The sequence below is a fragment of the Vicugna pacos genome, chromosome 13 (genome assembly GCF_048564905.1).
Source record: "Vicugna pacos chromosome 13, VicPac4, whole genome shotgun sequence".
NCBI lineage: Eukaryota > Metazoa > Chordata > Mammalia > Artiodactyla > Camelidae > Vicugna > Vicugna pacos.
Window position 1 is genome coordinate 43924181 of NC_132999.1, and position 20993 is coordinate 43945173.

The 20993-nt window shown below is 47.7% G+C and overlaps 1 protein-coding gene across 1 annotated transcript in view; it reads left to right on the plus strand.

The window, feature by feature from the left end:
- The window catches only part of CSMD2 (CUB and Sushi multiple domains 2), a 576739-nt gene that overhangs the window by 419934 nt on the left and 135812 nt on the right, over nucleotides 1-20993 (plus strand). Inside the window, exons 27-28 of the mRNA XM_072974827.1 lie at nucleotides 11852-12054; nucleotides 17948-18139. Coding sequence (XP_072830928.1) covers nucleotides 11852-12054; nucleotides 17948-18139 — 395 coding nt within the window. The remainder of the gene's footprint in view (nucleotides 1-11851; nucleotides 12055-17947; nucleotides 18140-20993) is intronic.

Here is a 20993-nt window from a genome sequence, read left to right on the forward strand (position 1 = left end):
AAGGCCAACAGTCATGAATCTTTACACACCCAATAATTTAACAAGAAAACAAAGCAAAATCTGTCAAGGAGCAATTGACAGTCGTAGGAGACTTGAACACATCTCTCTTAGTGAAGTAAAAGAAATAAATCAATAGAACGAAACTGCAATTTGTTTTAGGTGGTTTTTACCATTTTTGATTTATACTGTGTATCAAGGCTCAGTGCTAGGTGCTTTATATGTGATTTCATTTTCAGTAATCCTCTTGTCAACACTGCTAGACAGATGATGTTACTGACATTTTACAGAGGGATAAACTGAGGCTCGGCAGGGCCACTCAATTAGTTACCAAGATCTAGGATTTGAACCCAAGTCTTTGACCCCGTGGCCACTTTGTTAGATAACCTTTTCAGGAGGCAGAGCTTCATATCATGGAAAACACTTCTTCCAAGAAAGATAAAGACACATCTGCCCCTCACAGAGTCCCTGACACCCCCAGGGCAGGTTCTGGCTAATGACAGGCAGTCACAGAGCCTTCCTTAGCAGGATGATGGTGCCAAGAAGGTAACTGGTCCAAGGTTACTCAGCAAGGAAGACTGAAAGCCAAGGCAGTAGCTTAAGCGCTGCGTTTCCGCGCTGCCTTGACCTCCCAGAACACCGGACACCGCAGCTTCTTCTGGGACCTAAGCCCAAGTTTATTCTTTCACTTAAGAAAATAACAAAAGAAGAATCTTTTTTTCCTGTTGAATACCAGCTGATGCCAGGAAAGGGGAGCTCCTAATTTTGCTCTAGACACCAATGCTTGCTTTGGGCCTTGGGCCGTCTTCTCAGTGTTTGCTCTTTGGATAGCACGATGCTTTAATTATTATTGTCTGCTATTATGATCACGGTTTAATTGTTGGGTTGCAGCGCTGTGGCTCAGAGGGGGGCATTTTGTAAAGCAAGTATTATTTTTTACTGTCATTTGCAATGTCACTGAGGATAATTTAAGCTGCATTCTCATTTGGGGACAGGAGTGATTGCTGACCCCCATCCCCCTGCAGCAGCTGTTCGTTCACATGCCGTTTTCCCTTGATGTAAAGATCTGCTGTTATGACTCTTACCGGTGCAGTGCAGCATCCGTTGTGTTCATGCTGTGGTGACAGTTGCTTGGAAGCCGCCGAGACCCTTTCATATTCCGGGGCCCAGTTAGAAGGCAAGTGAAATCATCATATAAAGATGCTATGAATTTTTTTCCTAGTTCTTGCACATCCACCTAATGTGTAACGCATACAGGTAAACCACCTCTAAGGATGGAGGTGGGCAGTATCCAAGAAGTGCCCAACGTGTTGAAGTTTCCTTCAGACTGAGAGAGCGGAAGACCATTATCCCAGAAGCGTTATGTGGATAGCACTTCAGAAGTGCAGCCTCCTGCGATGACAGTTTGATGCTCTCCTAGCTTTTAGATGGAAGTTCTGGTCATAAAGCTCTGCCGGTGCTTAAAGCTGAGTGTCATGAACCTTAGTGGGAATCTTAAGGGTGTCTCAAGCCTCCCCTTCAGGGAGTCTTAGTGGTGGGCTGGTGGGCAGAGGTAAGGGAGTGAGCGCCATGTGGGGGCGCCCTCACCTGGGGACCCGTCCTTGGGACACTTCGCTGGAAGGTGGAAGTCCATGGAAACACCATGACAAACAGGTGTGCAGAGATCCCAGGACAGGGGCAACTCCACAATCCAGGGCATCCTGCAGTTAGAAGGGGTGGCAGCCACTCTGAAATGAAGACTCAGCCCCAGCGAGAGCAAGCAGTTTCCAGGCAGCCCCCAGGGGAACAGGAACAAAAATCAGAGACCAGTGGAGCTGGTTAGCTGAGCTGGCATACTTGTCGGTCATCGTCAACACCCAGGCTGTAGTCCAGGCAGACCGATACCAGACCTAGGGCACTGAGACCAGCCCAAGGCCCCTCCTTGCTGGGAAACTGGGCTCCCCCTTCCCTGCCCCCAGCTCTGCCCCAGCACCTGGGAAACTGCTCTCACCAGCATCCCAGGGGCCACGCCCGCCTTGCCTTCTTCCGCAGCCGAGACACCTCTCCCCTGCCCTGAGACTCTGCCCTCTTGACTCCCCGGCTGCACCTTCTTCTAGTTTACCTTCTACCTCCTCCACTCCTCATTCTTAGCCTCCTTCGTGGGTTTCTTTTCCCCTGCTCATCCTTAATGCCGTGGATCTCCAGGCTCCCTTCTCTGTGTGCTGCTCACTTCGGGTGGGCTTGTCCAAACCCAGGGCTTCAGTCTCACCCCCCTGCACCCATGCTCTCGTCCTCCTGAAGAACCTGTAGCTTCCCAGGGGGCCAGTCTCTCCCTCCCATTCATGTCTTTGCATGGCTTCTTTTCTCTGCCTGCCATTCCCCTTCCTTGTCACAGTCCTCACCACCCCCTCCATCTGGACACATTCTGTTCACCTCTCAAGACTCATCTTAGTTGTCCCCTCCTCCAGGGGCCTTGCCTCACCCCTTGGCCTGAGGGAGAAGCTTTCTCTGTGCATATCTGTACTCATCACAACACAACTAGGGGCAGAAAGACACCATATTTGCATCTGTATCACCAGTGCCTGGAGTGCTGTCTGCACCTAGTACCTACTGTCCATTGACTGCATGTGTGGATACTGGTCAGAGGACTTACAGGGCTGGACTTAGAGAGTGTGAGACCATGGCTGCAGCATCCCCATGTCTCCCGCCTTTAGACCAGGTAGCTAGCTCCGGTCCAGGGTCTGTGCAGCCAGGTCCTGTCTCTTTGGTGGTGGTAGAACACCAAAGTCGTAGTTGTAAGATTCAAGGGGCTGGATGTGGGCAGTAAAGAGAGATGTCAGGACCTTCCTTAGCACATAGGACTTAAGCTGCCCATCGCCAAGTGGCACACACAGCAAGGACAGTGGGTGAGTTTGGCTGAACTATGGGCATTCCTGAATGCTAATGAGCCATTCACTCATTCATCAATCCAACCAAGCCGAGAGCTCAGTGTGGGTCAGGCTGGTGCGGGGTACCAAAGATATAGGCACGAGGGAGACACAAACACAACAGTTAAGGGACTCAGTAAGACAGGTGAGTAATGGATGAGGCTGATACGCAGGAGCACATAGAGGGAGCACCTCAGCAGACTGGGCCCTGGGGAGGATATGGGGGAGCCCATGGAAAAGCTCCCCAGATGGAGGTGGGGAATCTACCAGTACGTGTTAGTTGGATGGTGCATTAGTTTACTAGGGCTGCTGTAAGAAAATGAATGATTTAAAACAACAGAAATGTATTTTCTCATAGTTCTAGAGCCTAGAAGTCCAAAATCAAGGGGGGAGGAGGGCCACGCTCCCTCTGAAGACTCTAGGGAAGAATCTGTTTCATTTCCCAGCTTCTGGTAGTTGCCAGCAGTCCTTGGCCTTCCTTGGCTTGCGGACACATCAGTCCAATCTCTGCCTCCCTCTTCACATGGTCTTCTTCGCTGCGCCCCTTCAGTGCCTCTGTATCCGAATCCCCCTCTTCCTTCTCTTCTGAAGACGTCAGACACTGGACTTAAGGCCCACCCTAATCCAGTGTGACCTCATCTTAACTTGATGACATCCACAAAGACCCAGTTTCCAAATCAGTTACCTTCACAGGGACCAGGGGTTGGGACTTGAACACATCTTTGTAGGGGAGACCATTCAAGCCACAGCAGGTGGGATGAGGGCATAGGCAGGGGCTGGAAACATCCAGGCACAGGGGAGTCCCCAGAGGCAGAGAAAGAAGGAAATGGGTGAAGGGGGAGAGGGAGGGGGAAGGCAACTGGGGCTGCACATGGGGGGCTTGGAATGTCTCCTCGGAAGCCTGACTTTATTCTGCCAGGAAAGAGGAGTGACTGGCCCGATGTGAGCTTCAGAAAGGTCACCTGGCCCTGGTGGAGAAGGATTGAGGGGATGGGAGGGGGTTTGGGTGCAGCAGGGCCAGCCGCACCCTGGGTGCCTCTGCACTGCTGCGCTCTCTCCTGTGATCACCCTCCTCTCTCACTTTCCTCCTGCTTTGCTTTGCTTTCCCCAAACCTGCTTCAAAGACATCTCCTCCTTGAAGTTCTCCTCGCCTCTCTCAATTAGAAGAAGAAGATGGTGTAAAAGAAAAGCCTTTGGTCCCAGACAGACGTGGTTTGAATACTGCCTCTGACCCTTCCGAGCTGTTTGACAACCGTTCCCCCAGCACCCGCAGCAAGTCACCCCAGTTAAGCCCTGGGGACTTCAGTTCCCTTATGAGCAAGAAGGCGAAAATAGGCTGCAACTTGCAGGCTTGTTATGAGGCTGTTAGACAGTACACATACAGCACTTGGCACGTAGATTCCCAGCGAATGATTACTTCTCTTCTTCCTCCGGTTATTTCGATAGCTCTTTATTTATCCCACGCTTTTAGCGCCTCCTGCACACGTTGTTATGTTTTGTGCATCTCTTTCAACAAGCAGCAGCAGCCTCCAGGGCAGAGACACAGCCTTCCAGTTTCCGGCAGCTCTCAGCACTGAGCGTGAGGCACCACGCGCCTCAGCCCTCTTCCCCGGCCTGGGCTGTGTCTGTGGCCCAAAAAAACGAGTGCACAAATGAGCGCGGCGTCACGATGAAGGATCACCCTTCCCCAGCACGGTGGAGCCGGGGCCTCAAACGGTCTGCAGTATTTCAAAAGCCTGAAGAAGACTGGCTGTTCCCATGCAGGGGAACCGCTCAGGCAAACCTCAGTGTCTGGGCCTAGAATTATCCGTATCAATGAGAACCTCTAATTAGCATTTTTAAGACTTTGATTTCTATAGGGTGAAAAACATCTTCAAGAAGAGTCTTAGTACATGCGATCAGTTTGGCAAAGCAAGTCCTTGCTGGCTAGCATCAAGGATTTATGATAAAAGAGGTCACTTGCACTTGCTAGCTAATTCCCCTGCATCCGATCTTGCCCTTGCCAGACTGCTTCCTTCTGGGCAGCCTGCGTGACCTTAAAATGAAAACGGGATCCTGTAAGGCCTTAGCTTAAAATCCTTCAGTGACGTCGGTTAGCCCATAGAATAAAATCCAAACTTTTCTCTGACCCCCAGGGCCCTACCTGACCTGGCCTCTGCCCACTTCTCTTGACCCAGTGACAGCCTTGGTGATCTTTCTGTTGCTCAAATGCCTCAGGCGTGTTCCCTTTCAGGGCCTTTGCTCGTGCTGCCCTTTATCCACAGAAAGCATCCTCCCACCTCTTGCCCTGCCCGGCTCTTCACAGGGCTGGCTCCCTTTTGAGTCCCTTCTCTTAAATGTCATCTCCTTAGAGAGGTCTTCCCTAGCCAGTCTGTCGAATGCAGTTTCTCCGTCTCAGCACCCTGCTCTTTCCTTCACAGCATCTGCCACAGCTGCTAATCTTTGAATGGGGTTTTGTATGCGGGAGTATCACCCATCTCCAGAAACAAATGGAAAATGACACCCTGTCTGTCATCTTCTCCATTATCTCCCAGCACCCGGCGCATAGGAGGTGCGTACATGAACGAAGGCGGTAAGAGGTCCAGAACTTCAGCTCACATCCTTTCTGTCGCCAAGCTGTGTAGTTTCCGTGTGCAAAGGACCTCCAGCTCCCTTCTCTCACCTCCTCCTCCCACCTCTGTTGACCTCATCAATGCCAAGTCTTCGACTTTGTCCTATTATCAGATCAGTTAAGCTGAATGCAATGAGCTGGAACTTTTAATTCAGGTTCTAGAATATCAGCCCTTTAACCTTGTGTATGATTCACATGTAAACTATTGATTACTGATGGGGTCTCTCCAGAGCGCGCCTGGCTCTCTGCCGCAGCCTCTTCCTTCTGGAGGTGCAGGTGGCATTGTCAGGCGAAAGAGAGGAAGCGCCCAAGTCTGAACTGGACGGTGATGATATAATGTGATTCTGTCTCACTCTCTCACCAGCCCTTGCCCTCAAGCAGGTGGTTTAACCTCTCTGAACTTCAGTATTCTCATTTTTAAAAATGGGAATGATAATGATGCTACTTACAGAATTAAGATGCTTGTGAGGGCTAAATAGGATACTGTGAAATTGCCTTGTACACAGCGGTAGTTGCGTAAATATGTTTTCTTTCTATTTAGTCTCCATATTCTCTTTTCATACTCCTATCAGACTGGTCCTCCTAGGATTTCATTTCTTCATTCATCAGGTCACTCACTCATTCATTCCATTCTTCACCCGCAGGGACCTCAGTTGCTCTCTAACCAGAAGAGGATAAAACCCAAACTCCTCTAGCTGACACTGAGGCCCCTCTGTCAGTCCAGCTCTAGCCCCACGACATCCTAACACCACCGGAACTCACGTGTGGGAGCCGCCTTTCTTCCCAGGCACTGGCTCCCGTCTCGTGTTATTAAATCCAAAGAAAACACCTTCCCGTTCACGCCACCCAAACTTCAAGTGTCATTTCCTCCTTCCTTCCCTGACGAGTCTGGCCCCCGAGCACCTTCCTTCCCTGAGAGCACGGGCAGCAGCTGCGCACAGCTTACCACTTCCTCTGCCCCCGCGGTCAGCTGCCGCTCTCACAGTGCATCAGGTCCCAGGGAGAAGGCAGAGAAGCAAGGGGGCAGCTTAGCACGGCAGTGATTACGCTTATTTGCTCTGCTTCCGGGGGAGCCCCTTCTCCCCTTTCCATCAAGTGGGGGGTTGAGTCTGCCAGTCTGTCCTCTGCTAAATCCCTTGCAGAGAAGCCCCGTGTTTTCACTGTCAGAAGCCCTTGGAGGGGACGCCTGCCAGAGGCACTGGAACACAACCACTGAGGAAACCACACAGCTCTGGTACTGAGGAATCTCCAGCTGTATCTGTAAAAGCATCCACCTAGGAGATCCAAGAGCTTAACTGGAAGCCTGCTAGAACTTAATTGGTGGCTGAAAATAAGAAACACACACACACACACACACACACACACACACGTATACATATCCAACAATAAATATATAACTAGTAATTAAGTCCCACCCACAATGGAGCTGAACACTAAAAAAATGAATCTCAGAAGTGTGCAAAGAAGAAAAACAAAACCTTCCCGAAGGACTTAAACCAAGCCCCAGGTAAGCTGAGATATTCACACCGTTCCTGGCTGGGGAGAATAAGTAACAGGAAGATACCGTATTTGCCCAAATTAATCAATAAAGGTGTGTGATTCCAATCATAGCATCAGTAGGACTGGGAGGAATTTGATCATGCGAAGTTCATCTGAAAGGATGAATTTGGGAAATTGGCTATGAAATTTTGTGTAAAAAAAAAACATGAAGGGGAACTTGCCCCATCAGACTATCAAAATGTGAGACTGAAAACTGAGGCTAGGTAGCTGTGCTCTTGGTACCACAAGACAAATCCAGTCTTGGCCAAGGAAGGAGCCCTAGAACGGAGGAGAGTCTAGACTCAGACCCACTGAGAGAGAGCATGGTTTAGTCCATCCCAGGTGTTTTCATTCAGGTACTCACGGGCATCCCAGGCAGTGGGGCTTACAGTGAACAGGACCTGGCCCCACACTCATGAAAACTGTGTTCTGGCTGGACAGAAGTGTAGTAGGCAAATAAATTAAATAAGGATAGATGTAATAAAGGCAAAGGAGGAAGTAAACAGAGCATTTTGATAGTCAGAACATGGAAGAGGTTACTTTAGGTAGGTAGGACAAACGAGGGACCATTTAGAAAAATCATAAACCTATAAACCTCAAAAAAATGAAGCTATACAAATTCTGAGAAAATATTAAAGTTTTGCTTTTTCATCATTTTCGGAAGAAAATGATTTGCCCAAGCATAACATGACATCTCATATCCTTTGAGGAAAATATTAACCCATTTGATTACATAGAATGAGTATTTGTGTCTTTTCTAGACCACAAAAGACACGATAAACAAAATTTGAAGGAAAAAGAGACACCAGATGCTAGGAGAAAATACTAGCAACACATATATAAAAGAGGACTAAAAATACATAAAAGTAATGAAAATTATGTGTGAACAGAATTTAAAAAGACAAATAAGTCAGTTAAGACAGATTAAGGATGTGAAGATATACAAATGCCCAGTAAATATATGCAAAGATATGCAACCTTACTAAATGATCTAAATTTAAAACACAAGTGAGATTCCATTTCAGTTTAGCAGATGGGTAAGTATTTTAATATAGAATATATTACCATTGTAATATCTGATGTTGGTAAGGTGCAATTTAGAGAGAAAAGTCATATGAATACTGTTCAGTGCATGTAGATTGATACAGTCAAGAGAGTAATTTAGCAGGCTTTATCAAAAATTTAAAATATATACCCATCCCCTCAAGAATTATTCCTATAAGTCAACTGAAATACTAATAGAAACGTGAAACGCTGCATAAAGATGGGAGTGTTCCTTTCGGTCCTATGTGAAATATAGCAATCAATGTATGTTTCTACAGGGAAAAAATGAAGTAGGTATACGTGTCCATAATACAGTATTAAGTGAAGAAAGTTGCATGAAACTATGTAAAATATACTCCCACGGTGGGGTGGGGGGCGGGAATGTATGTGTGCACATTGAAAAAAAATCTGGAAAGCTGTGCACCAAACCTAGTATCAAGTGGAAAGTTCTAGAGAACAGATTGGTTTGTGTGACAGAGACTTTTTAAAAATTCAGGGCATCTGTATATTGTTTGCCTTTTTCTGCCTGAAGCCTGCCTTATTTTTATAATTTTAGAAGATATTTTTAAAAGGAGCAGTGATAAATGTGTTGGACCCTGGCATGGAAGCACGGCATCAGTGGGAAAACGGGTGAAATCCAAATCACATCGCGAGTTGAGTTTGTAGTAACATCTTGATGTTGGTTTCCGAGTCGTGACAAATGTACCAGGGAAACGTTAAGATGCTAACGGTCGCAGAAGTGGTGGGGGGGCCTGTGAGAATTCTCTGTATTATCTTTGCAACTTTTCTGTAAGTCTAAAATTATTCCAAGATAAAAAAATTGATTAGGGGAGAGGGAGCCAGGGAGACAGGCTGGTATCCAAGTTCTGCTCTGGGAAACTGAGATGTAGTCTCACCCTTGCCCTCACCGCAGCTCGGTCAGCTTCCCAGAGATCCCACTGCAACCCCTGACCTTTACTCCTACAACCCAACACACCTTTTTTAAATGTTTTTTTAAATGGGGGAGGGGAGGTAATTTTAGGTTGGTTTGTTTGTTTGTTTGTTTGTTATAAATAGAGGTACTGGGAATTGGACCCAGGACCTTGTGCATGCTAGGCATGCAGTCTACCACTGAGCTCTACCCTCCCCTCCACACACCTTTTTTAAGACTTAGATTTTTTTTAACATTTTTTATTGATTTATAATCATTTTACAATGTTGTGTCAAATTCCAGTGTTCAGCACAATTTTTCAGTCATTCATGGACATATGCACACTCATTGTCACATTTTTTTCTCTGTGAGTTATCATAACATTTTGTGTATATTTCCCTGTGCTATACAGTATAATCTTGTTTATCTATTCTACAATTTTTAAAATTCCAGTCTATCCCTTCCCACCCTCCACCCCGCTGTCAACCACAAGCCTGTATTCTCTAAGACTTAGATTTTTAGAGCAGATTTAGGTTCACAGCAAAACTGAGAAGAAGGTGCAGAGATTTCCCATTTACCCCCTGCCCCCACATATGCACAGCCTCCCCCGTTACCTGCACCCCCCACACACACTAGAGTGGTACATTCGTTTATAATTGATGAACCTACATTTACACCTCATTATCACCCAAAGTCCGTAGTTTACATCAGGGTTCACTCTTGGTGCCCATATTTTAAAAGTTTAAACAAATGTGCAATGACATGTATCCACCATTATAATATAATTAGAGTCTTTCCATTGCCCTAAAAATCCTCTGTGCTCCAGCAACTCATCCCCTCTCCCTGACCTAGCCTCTGGCAATCACTGACCTTTTTACTATTCCCATAGTTTTGTCAGAATGTTATATACTTGGAATCAGACAGTATGTAGCCTTTTCAGAATGGCTTCTTTCACTTCGTAATATGCACCGAAGATCCCTCCGTGTCTTTTCATGGCTTAATGGCTCATGTCTTTTTAGCACTGAATAATATTCCATTGTCTGGATGTACCACTGTTTATTTATCCATTCACCTACTGAAGGACATCTTGGTTACTTCGAAGTGTCAGCAATTATGAATAAAGCTATTACAAATATCCGTGTGTAGGGTTTTGTGTGGAAATAATTTTCATCTACTTTGGGTAAATACCAAGGAGCACAATTTCTGGGCCATAAGGTAGGAGTCCATTTAATTTTGGAGGAACTGCCAAATTGTCTTCCCACGTGGCTGTACCATTTTGCATTCCCACCAGCAATGAATGAGAGTTCCTGTTGATCCACACCCTCAGCAGCATTTGGTGCTGTCAGTGTTCTGGACTGTAGCCATTCTAATAGGTGTTTAGCGGTCTCCTGTTGCATTTTTCATTTGCATTTCCTTGATGACATATGATGTGGAACATCTTTCCATATGCTTATTTGCCATTTGTAGATCTTCTCTGGTGAGATAACTGCTAAGGTGTTATTTCTTATTGTTGAATTTTAAAAATTGTTTTTATACAGTTGGCCCTCCATATCTGCAGGTTCTGCATCCAAAGAGTCAACCGACCACAGGTTGAAAACATTCAAGGAAAAAAATCCAGAATGTACCAAAAAGCGAAATTTGAATTTGCCATGCACAGGCAACTATTTACATAGCATTTACATTGTATTGTAAGTACTCTAAAGTATACAGAAGGATGTGTGTAGTTTCTTGGCAAATACTATGCCATTTTGTATAAGGAACTTGACAGTCCATGGATTTTGGTATCCATGAGGGTCCTGGAACCAATCCCTCACGGATACCGAGGGTCAACTATATTTTCTGTAATGGTCCTTTAATAGATGTGTGTTCTGCTAATATCTTCTCTCAGTCTGTGGTTCATCAGCTCATTCTCCTGAACAGCAATTTTTAATTTTAATGAAGTTGTAGCTTATCACTTGTTTTCTTCATGGATCTTGCCTGTGGTGTTGTATCTCATAAGTTATCACCACACTCAGAGTCATCTAAGTTCTCTCCTATGTTATCTCCTAGGAGTTTTACAGTTTTGCATTTACATTTCGGTCTGTGATCCATTTGGCATTAATTTTTGTGAAGGGTGCAAAGACTGTGTCTAGTTTTATTTTTTTGCATGTGGATGTTTCACCATTTGTTGAAAAGATCATCTTTGCTCTGTTGCCTCTGTTCCTTTGTCAAAGATCAGTTGACTCTATTTATTATATAGATCCACTTCTGGACTCTCTGCTCTATTCCGCTGATCAATTTGTCTCTTATTTCACCAATACCAGATGGTCTTGATGATCGTAGCTTTATTGTAAGGCTTGACATCGGGTAGTGTCATTCCTTCAACTTTGCTCTCTGTTAGTATTGTGGTGGCTACGCCAGGTCTTCTGCCTCTCCATATAAACTTTAGAATCAGTTTGTCAATATTCATGAAATAACTAGCTGAGTATTTGTTTTTTACCTGTACCCTTTCTCCACCCCAGACCCTACCCTACGTTCTCAGCATCCTCTCCCCATCTGGAACGATACGGATAAGGACCAAGGAGTGAGGTCTGGGGACTGCTGGATAGAGTTGAGGTGATGGGTGGGGTTTGACAGTGGCCACATGAAGTTCCTAATAATAGACAAGATGCACAACATCTACCCTCCCTCATCCTTGTCCCCTTTTCTAGAGGCCTCCACGGGGAGGAGCAGGCTGCATGGAAATTGTGAGGATGCTGCCAGACACTGCTTCTTCTCCTAAGGTTTCTGACTTTCCCTGACCAGAAGCCCCCAGGAAGAAGGGGCTGAGCCCCGAGTGACCGCCTGCCTCTTCTCTCCGTCCAGGCTCCACTTCCTGGTGTTCGACACGGAGGAGGTCCACGACGTGCTGCGCATCTGGGATGGGCCCGTGGAGAGCGGGGTTCTGCTGAAGGAGCTCAGTGGCCCGGGTCTGCCCAAAGACCTGCACAGCACCTTCAACTCGGTCGTTCTGCAGTTCAGCACTGACTTCTTCACCAGCAAGCAGGGTTTTGCCATTCAGTTCTCAGGTCTGTGCCCGCCTGCCTTCTGCCGGCCCCCCTCCATTAGTCCTGCCACAACCTCCCTACCTTCTCCTCAAGTCCCTGCCTTCCTCCATCTCTCCACTCGTGTGAAGATACTGAATGAGCGTCCGCTGTGTGCCAGGCACGTGGGTGTCTGTGCTGAGCTTACTCTGAGGGGGAAGACAGGCAGGTTAGTAGACACTCACGAACAGACTGATAAGTATCTGGAGGGAGAAATGTGAACTAGGGTGGTCCCCTGGGAGCATCAAGGAAGATGTTCCAGGAAAGATGATGCCCCAGCTCAGACCTGAAGGATGGGTAGAAGTTATAGAAGAAAAGACAGTATTTCAAGGAGAGGGTAGTCAACTATGATGTGGATTTAGAGTTACCATGGAGTTGGAGGATTCAGGGGTCCTTATTAGATGACAAAGAGGGAAAAGGGCATCCTGGCTGCAAAGAGCATGTGAACAGGGGCAGAGGCAGGAGGAGAAGAGGCTCTGTAAGTGGAAGGTTGATAGTTGCAGCTGAAACGTGGAGTGCGTGGTGGGAGGCAGGGGAGGTGGAAGTTGGCATTGGTCGGGGGCATAGTTGTGGAAGAGCTGATCTGACATGTCACCCACTCTAGTTCTTCATTTAGTGCAGTTCTTAGGAAGGATTGGAAGCCAAATATGAGCAATCTAAATTCAATTAATTATGCACAGTGGTGGCCAATTGTGGAGGAGTGTGCCAAAGAGCTATCCCAAAATGGGCAGTGCTCAAACATCCAAGTCCCAATATTAGACAATTTCTCTGCTTGGTCCTGCCTCTCCCTGTGATGCATCATCTCATCTCCTCTGAAGTGCCTCTTCCATCACTCATCTCCCTGCACAGGTGACTCTGCCTCGGTCTACACTTAGGCTTATTATACAGCAGCTGTCTTCATTACTATCTCCTTCCTCCACTCTGTGTGTTCGTGTGTGTGTGTGTGTGTGTGTGAGAGCGTGCGTGTGTGTGAATGGGGTTTCCATGGTGATCCCAGAGCAAGGCTGGGCTGTGGCTTTGCCTTCACACTCTCACCCGGTGGGTGTATCAGCCAAGGGAGGTTGGGGATATTTCGAGCACCAGTAAGGCTGTAATGTGGTTACAGATCCTACTTCTAGCTCTTTTATGCATCTGTCTTCCCCATGGAGATGAGCACTTAGCAGTGTGCAGGGCAGGTGAGGGTCTCCAGGATCATGTTCCTATATACTCATTTGCCCACCTAACACTCGTGCAAGCTTCCAGCCTTGCAAGGAATAGCTCCTTGCACGGTTCATTGGGGGTCTTCTTACTTGAAATCCAGGCTCGCACTCACCCATGAAGAGAGTCCCTGGGGACCACTGAGTAAAACTGAGCTCACCTAAGATTAGGGTCCCACCGTAGGGCCACAATAGAGTCATTTTAGATAAGCACTTCCCAACACCATTCCCCAGGCGTTCCACGGACAGGTAATTGGTACTGCGGGAAAGAGGCCATGTGATCAAGTGATGTTGGGAAGGTGCTTAAGCTGCGGCAGATCTAAAGAGGTTATCTGTAATTTGGAACCTCTGAGAACATTTGTTCTGCTAATGCAGATAAATTCAGAAGGTGTCTGATAGGTCACAATTCTCAAAACGTATTTCACCATGGATGGCTTTTTCTTCGGCCATCTCAAGAGACTAGCATTTCATGGAAGAAACTTGGGAGATTCCTGGGATGAGCAGCAGAAGGATCTCCCTGCAGTGAGGACAGTAGGATGCTAGAGAGACAGCCCGTCCACTCCCTGGGGAGAGGGGAATTGTGGACAATTAAGCCAGACGTGGGTTTCCTCTGACTGTGCCCAAACAGATGGGTAAGGCTCTAAAAGAGAAAAGAAAGAAAAAAAAAAAAGCCCATAGTTCACTGGCACATTCCCCCATGGATCTGCATTGTCTGACCTCCAGTGTGTCCTCAGTGTTGCCGCATGGGACAGAGTCCCCAGACGCTCTCACGGGCCTGTCTTCGCCCAGCAGCGTGGGCTGCTTTCACATGCATCACCCAGCTCGTAGAAGTCCTATTCCTCCTTCAAGGTTCATCTCAGATGCCACTGCATCTTAAGCTCCCGATTCAGAATAAATTGCTGTCGCCCGTGTCGCCCCCAGCACTTTATTTCTTTGGCACGTTGCCAATCCCGAGCACTCTGCCTTGTCTGGGAGCTGGCCACCGCCTTGCCGTCCCACAGAAAGCTCCTAGAGGGTGGGGGCCACCTCATGCCCATCCCACCTGTCCACAGCGTGCGCATGCAGCAGGAGCTCACTCACAACTTACTGGACAGTTGTGCACACGAAGATGTGAACAGACAAATGGATGGTTCTCTCTAACACAAGGGTTTCTTTGGGCAAGTCACCCTGAGCATCGCTTAGGTCCACAGAGAGGGGAGTGGGCAAAACTGCTAAGCTCCAGGAAGGCCGTGCCAACCTGGCCCGGCGTGCTGGTGTAACCAGAGCTGGGGAAAGGTCACCTTCTCTGTTGCTGTCATCGGTTAGCAAATACCAGGACTACTCTAGGGAGGCGAGAACAGCTCACGCCGTGCTAACTTTATGGTGTGTGTTTGACAGGGGATTGAACAGAAATGCCAGGGATGATTAGTGAGGGCTTGGCTTCCTTGAGTAAACATGACTGTGTAACATCTAACATCCTGTCTGTACCACGTGGCTCAGCCTCTCCCTGGAGGCTTTGCCAAGCAGCTCAAATTCAGGAGCATTAACAGGAGAAAGTGGGCAGGAAAAAAGATGGGAAGGCCCACCGAAGGAAAGGAGAGATAATCGCTGCCCTCTATGGAGCCGGCCCCACCCAAAACGCTGGACATTATTCCTTATAATTTTTACAAAAACTGGAAGGTATGGGCATCATTATTTCTCTGTGTTGCAGATGTGGGCTCTGAGGCCCAGAGAGGTTTTTTGTGTAAGGTCATCTAGTTGATAAGTAACAGAACCTATTTCAAAACCCCTGTGTCTGATTCCCAAATGTCTGATTCCCAAACCTAGGCTCTTCATCATTGCACTCCACTGTCTCCCATAGAAATAATCTTTCTGAGTATGATCAGAACACTGAGCTAATCTTCTTCCCGGGAATCATTTACGTGTGTACAGTGCACTGTAAAGCTAGAGATGAAAGCCAAGTCTGTCTTTAATTGGGAAAGAAGACGATTGCTTCTTGTTTGACTTTATACATAAATTCAGTAAGTGTCTGATTTGTTCGTTTATTTATTCACTCAGGAAATATTTACTGAACACTACTGTGTGCTGGGTGCTGTTCTAGGCCCAGCTGGAATCAAAGCAGCCAGGGTCTCTGTTCCCAGGGAGATGCACAAGTGACCTACCATAAAGAGGCAGACAAATGAACTAGCTAGATTATTACAGATTGTGCTATGAAAAAGAGCCGAACAAGGTAATTTGACGAATCTGATGGAGGGGAGTTAAGGGATGAACCTGGAAGAAAGTGATCAAAGAAGCCTGTCTGAGGAGAGGATACCAGAGCTGAAAATGGAATGGCAAGATGGAGGTGGCTTAGGAAGATCTGTGGCAAGAACATTCCAGGCAGCAGGGCCAGAAGGTGCAAAGGGCCTGGGGCTGGGGGCGGTGAAGGAAGAGACTGAGTCTGCTGTACTGGAAGGAGATTTTACACATGTGGCTGGAGCAGAGCGACAGCAGATCGTTGATGGTGTTCACGATTGAAGCTGGATCAGAACAAAGGTTTTGAAATGTGATCTCAAAAGAGGAGAGCTTAAGATCAGATATCATATTCCAGGAGTCTGCAAGCTTTCTTCTGTAAAAGACCAGGTGGTAAATATTTCAGGCTTTGTGGGCCATGTGATCTCTGTCAGAAAAACTCAACTCTGCTGTCAAGAGCACAAAATGCAAACTAATGAGCATGCCTGTGTTCCAATAAAACTTCATTTGCAAGAACCAGCATAGAGCCAGATTTGGAGGTGGGTCTCAGTTTGTCACATAATGTCTTAGGCGTTACTGGGTGTAAGGTATTAGATGCTACAACTCCAGACTCGCCCGTGCAATCCTAGATCTTATACTTAGTGATATTAGTGTGTAGAGCTGCCCTGGACTCTTCCACCAAAGTCATCCTAATAGCAGAGGAGACTGAATGCTTATCCCCAGGAGATCTGGAGGGTGTAGGAGACATAACACCCCTTTGAGGCTTCCTGGTTTGCTTAAGAAAAAATGTGAATTTTACATTCCACTCCATAACAAATTCATTCGTTTTAGTGTAAAAGTTACTTTTCCCAGAATTTTTGAAAGGGCCAGAATTGGCCCTCTAAGCCAATGAATGTTTTGGGTTTTTTTAATTGATAATAGTATAATTTATGGGGTTTCTAAACATATGTCACATACTTTATTTACATGATCTCATTTTGTCCTTAAAATAGTTTTGCAAACATGTCACTGTTTCCTTTTTAAAGCTGAAAAAATTGAAGTTCAGAGGAATTTATAAACGTTCGTATACCTAAGATTAAGCAGTCCCGGTTTCTGACTCTAAAGCACATTTTTTTTTCTTTTCATCCTTCCCTCCCTTCCTCCTTCCCTCTCTCCTTTCCTTCCGTCCTTTTCCGTTTTTGCCATGCTGCACTGTCTCTGGTGTTGGCTTGTCAAAAGAAGATGTTTCAGGAGACACTGAGCACTTATAGCTCCCCGGTGCCCAGGGGACTAAGTTGAGGAGCCCAGGTTTGACACACAATTGTCTGGAATGCTCAGGCCAAGTGTGCCTCTCCCGCATCATCTCACAGCCTCACGGGAACCTGTACTTTTGAGTTGCCATTGGGGTACCAAACTAAGCTTTTCATCATTCCCCAAACAGAGCTGGCTGTCTCTTCGTGATTCCAGGTCTTTTCACATGTTCCTATTGAGTAACATGTTAAAGTACTTTTTCAAAAAGACAAGAGGTTCCTTTAAAGAAGATAGACCTTCATTCCCCCCTTCTGAGAGAGACAGAAGTGAGGGGTCTGAATCTGCGAGCAACGACCTAGGAGGGGACCGTGGAGGCGGCGGGGTCAGTGCAGCTGCCCCAGAATCCTTTCTCTGGGCTTCCCCTCCTACCGTGTCCTTCGGGGTGTTTTCTCATGCTGCGTTTCGTTCACACGTTCACTCAGCCTGCTTTTATTCATTCATTCCTCCCTGCCATCACTCATTTGATGTTCACGTTTAAAACACTTTCTCTGTATTACACTGCTTGGTATTAGACTACAAACATCCCCTGAATCCCTGAGTTTTTAGAATGTGTAATACATCCCAGCTACTTACGCTTATGTTGAACTCTACTTTGCCACTTGCTACAAACACCAGATTTCTCCTGGGTTTCAGTCTGATGGGTCGTTGGGTGTTTGCCGTGCAAGAGAGCATGTGGCCTTCACCCGACCTCAAGCATCTTTACGGGCCATCTCCCAAATTCCTTTGCCGACCTTTCGGATTGAATATTGGAGTTTATATTTAATTACCTTGTCACTCTCTCATACTGATCATGTTAGCTACATTTTGCAAAGTCGCCAAGCTTATCTATGTAACGAGACTTGTATCGTTAAATCAAGCTGAACTCAATCCTACAGTCATAGCGGTGCCGTCGTGCTTAACTCATGTACAGTGTCTCGTGACAGGTGGATGGCGGTGATGGTGAAGGCACTGGGAGACTGGGTGGTGGTCACAGGCAGCGGTGGAGGTACTGACAGTCACAGGGGTGAGAACGGAGGTGCTGGTCCTGTTGCTACCACTGACAACACTGGTGGGAGGTGACAGAGATTCCGGCGGTGGCCCCGGTGATGGAAGTGGTGATGCGAATGAGTGGTGAACTGGGATCCTCGTTGTCTGTCAAACACCTTAGCAACGGCGCTTCCCCCTCTGTTTTCTTGTCTCAGTGTCCACAGCAACATCCTGCAATGACCCTGGGGTCCCCCAGAATGGGAGTCGGAGTGGCGACAGCTGGGAAGCCGGTGACTCCACGGTGTTCCAGTGTGACCCTGGCTACGCACTGCAGGGAAGCGCGGAGATCAGCTGTGTCAAGATCGAGAACAGATTCTTCTGGCAGCCCAGCCCACCAACGTGCATCGGTACAGAGCAGCTGCAGCGTGAGCCCTGCCATCTATTCCACCTCCTGTGGGCTCCAGACCCCCCACCCCCTTAAGTGGCAGCTGCATCTTGATCCTGGCCTGGAGAATCTGAGTAGCTGAAAGCTGCAGAAAACTCCAAAGTTTACTCTGCTTTGCCTGCATTTGCAGATACACACACACATTCACACACTCACAGTCAACACACTCTCCGAAATGGTCCCGAAGATTTCTAAGTCGGGTGTGTCTGTCCCTTCTCTCCTGGCCCAGACTGTATAGTTGGAAGGAGGACCATGGGTGCCCTCAGGCAGTAAGGGTCAGCAGGTTCAGAAATGGCCCTTCTGTTACCTAAAGCCCTAGGAGGGCACCCGCGGGCCTGGGTGGAAAGGAAAGATGCTGGCTCTTCTTCTCCTCAAGGAAATGATTGGTTACCCGGGTTTTGGTTCCCTCGATTTGTCCCTAGTCCTTAAACCTCCCCATTTGACAGACGAAGGTGTAGACGTTCCGAGATGTGTCCAAGGTCATGTAGCTCGTAAGGGTTGCGGCCTGAGTAATCAGTCCTGCTCCCTGGCTCCTTGAGATGGGGAAGAGGAAGGAACTTGAAGGGAGAGGAGGACAGGAAAGAAAGAGAAATAGAAAAAAACATTCCAGGTGCTCACTCCCACCTGGCTCTTTTTCCCAGACAAAATACTGAAGGCCGTTCTCTCCTGCGTCAGTGATGGATATTAGAAGAGACCGATGGTCATGGGGTCCTTACTGTGTGCAGCCCTGTCCTGATCACATACTTACACAGCCTCACTTAACTTCCCTACAGCTCTCTGTAAAGAGCACCATCCCCTCCTTTTACAGTGGAGGAAACTGAAGCTTAGGCCACTTTGGAAATCTCACCTCAAATCACAGAGCCAAGATACGGCAGAGCCGAGGTTTACACCCACATCAGTCTGAATGCAAAGCCTTTTGCTCTCCTACCTCCCACACTGACTCCCACGCTGGAGATGGGCTCAGGGCACTTCCCAAGACCTAGCCCTCCCTGGTGGCGGCGGCGATGCCCCAGACCTCTTTGCATGCAGGCTCAGTGGGAGGCACTGTGTGGGCATCTGAGGACTGGCATTGAAGGTGAGACACTGAGTCCTGTCCCTTGATGGCGATGAGGAGTCACGTGGGTATGTGTGGGAGGAGCTTGGTGTTGTACGGAGGCCAGGAAGGTAAAACTGGGGTTTTCAACTGCGTGTTGTGATACGTTGAAAGCGTATGGGATATAGAAAACGGATCAAGGCTTAGTTCCTGGCTCTGCCATTTACTAGTTCAGTGGCCTTGGGGAAATTGCTTCAACTCTGTGACCCTCAGTTTCCTCATCTGTAAAGTGAAGGTAAATATACTTCCCTCGTGGCATTGTGGGGTGAGGGCACAACTAACCCTAATCTCAAGAGATGCTAATTTCTCTCCGAATTCCCTCCTTTCTTCCTCTTTTCCTCCTTCCTTCCCTTCTTTGTTTCCTTCTTTCAAGTGTTTGGACTCACTTCCCTTCCCTGAACCAGAATTCCATCTGGTCAAGGGCATTGTAGTGAGGCCCGGGGCTGGGGAGTCAGAGGACCTCTGAGACTCCTTCCAGACTCAGCGTTCTCCAGGGGTGTGCTGATCTTAACAGACAAGCAGGTCTGACAGACTGTCCCAGGCGGAAGAGGAGGGCTGCACTCCGTTAAGCTGCCGAGAGCAGTGAATGTGCAGCCAGCAGGGCGAAGAGGTTAATTCAGCTTTCATTACCCGGTCTTCCGCGCTCAGCGTGGGGGATGTTCTCAGTCTGGAAATCCCAGTGACAGGCCCCTCATTTCCAGCTCCCGTGGCAGTCTGCCAGGACGGGCCTTGCCGGCCTTCGTACTGCTTTAAAATAGGGAGGAAGCAAAGGAAGATAAGTGTTTACTCAGCACTATCCCCATGATGGGCCCTGGGTTGGACGCTGCAGCTCCATCACCGCGAATGAAATCGCTGTGTGCTAAGTTTAGAGCTCAGCTTCTAGATTCCAGCTGCCTGGGTTTGAGTCTAGCTTCAGCCCAACAAACTGTGTGGCCTTAGACAAATTACTTAATCTCTCTGTGCCTCATCTTCCTTCCCTGTAAAATAGGAGAAGTAATAGTACCTACCTCATAGGGCTGTTCTGAGGGTTGTATAATACCGTAAGCGCTTAAAACTGTGCCTGTAAACTCTGTGTAGGTGAGAGGGCCTTATTGCTATCTTTTTTTTTTTAAATGGATGAGAAAACAGAGGCTCAGAGAGGTAGGATAGCTTGCCCACACTCACAGCTGGTAGATAGCCATGTCAAGATTTGAAAGCAGAACTGAGTAACATCAAAATCGATGGCCTTTTCACAACTCTCACCCCTCAGTACAGCCTGCCCACTCTTTGGCCGTCTGGAACGACCAGCTCCTGTTCCCACTCCCGTCTGGGCAGCGTGGTTTGTAAGGTCAAGCCTGGGCCTGCAGGGCAGAGCCTGCCTTCTGTTTCTAACTCATAGTGGGGGCCAAGGATTGGAATGAAAACCTGGCTTCTAGTTCCAGCTTGGCGTCCCAGCGCCAGCCCCAGCTGAGTACCTGCTGAAAGGATGGGGGGCCACGGGGATGTCACCAAGGCCTCTGTTAGTCTCCTACAGCTCAGTGGCCCTGATACCTGGGCTAGAAGGGGAAAAGGGGGCTTCGTGCCCCTCAACCAGGCCCACCTGAGCGGCGGGACCTGGCTTGTGAGTGAAGCAGCCCAGGAGTCCAGCCATCTTGTCTAGAGGAGGCTCAGTGGAGAGGAAGCGAGTGAGATGCAAGGCAGACCTGACTCAAGGAACCGTCCTCACTCCTGAGAGCTCTTCACC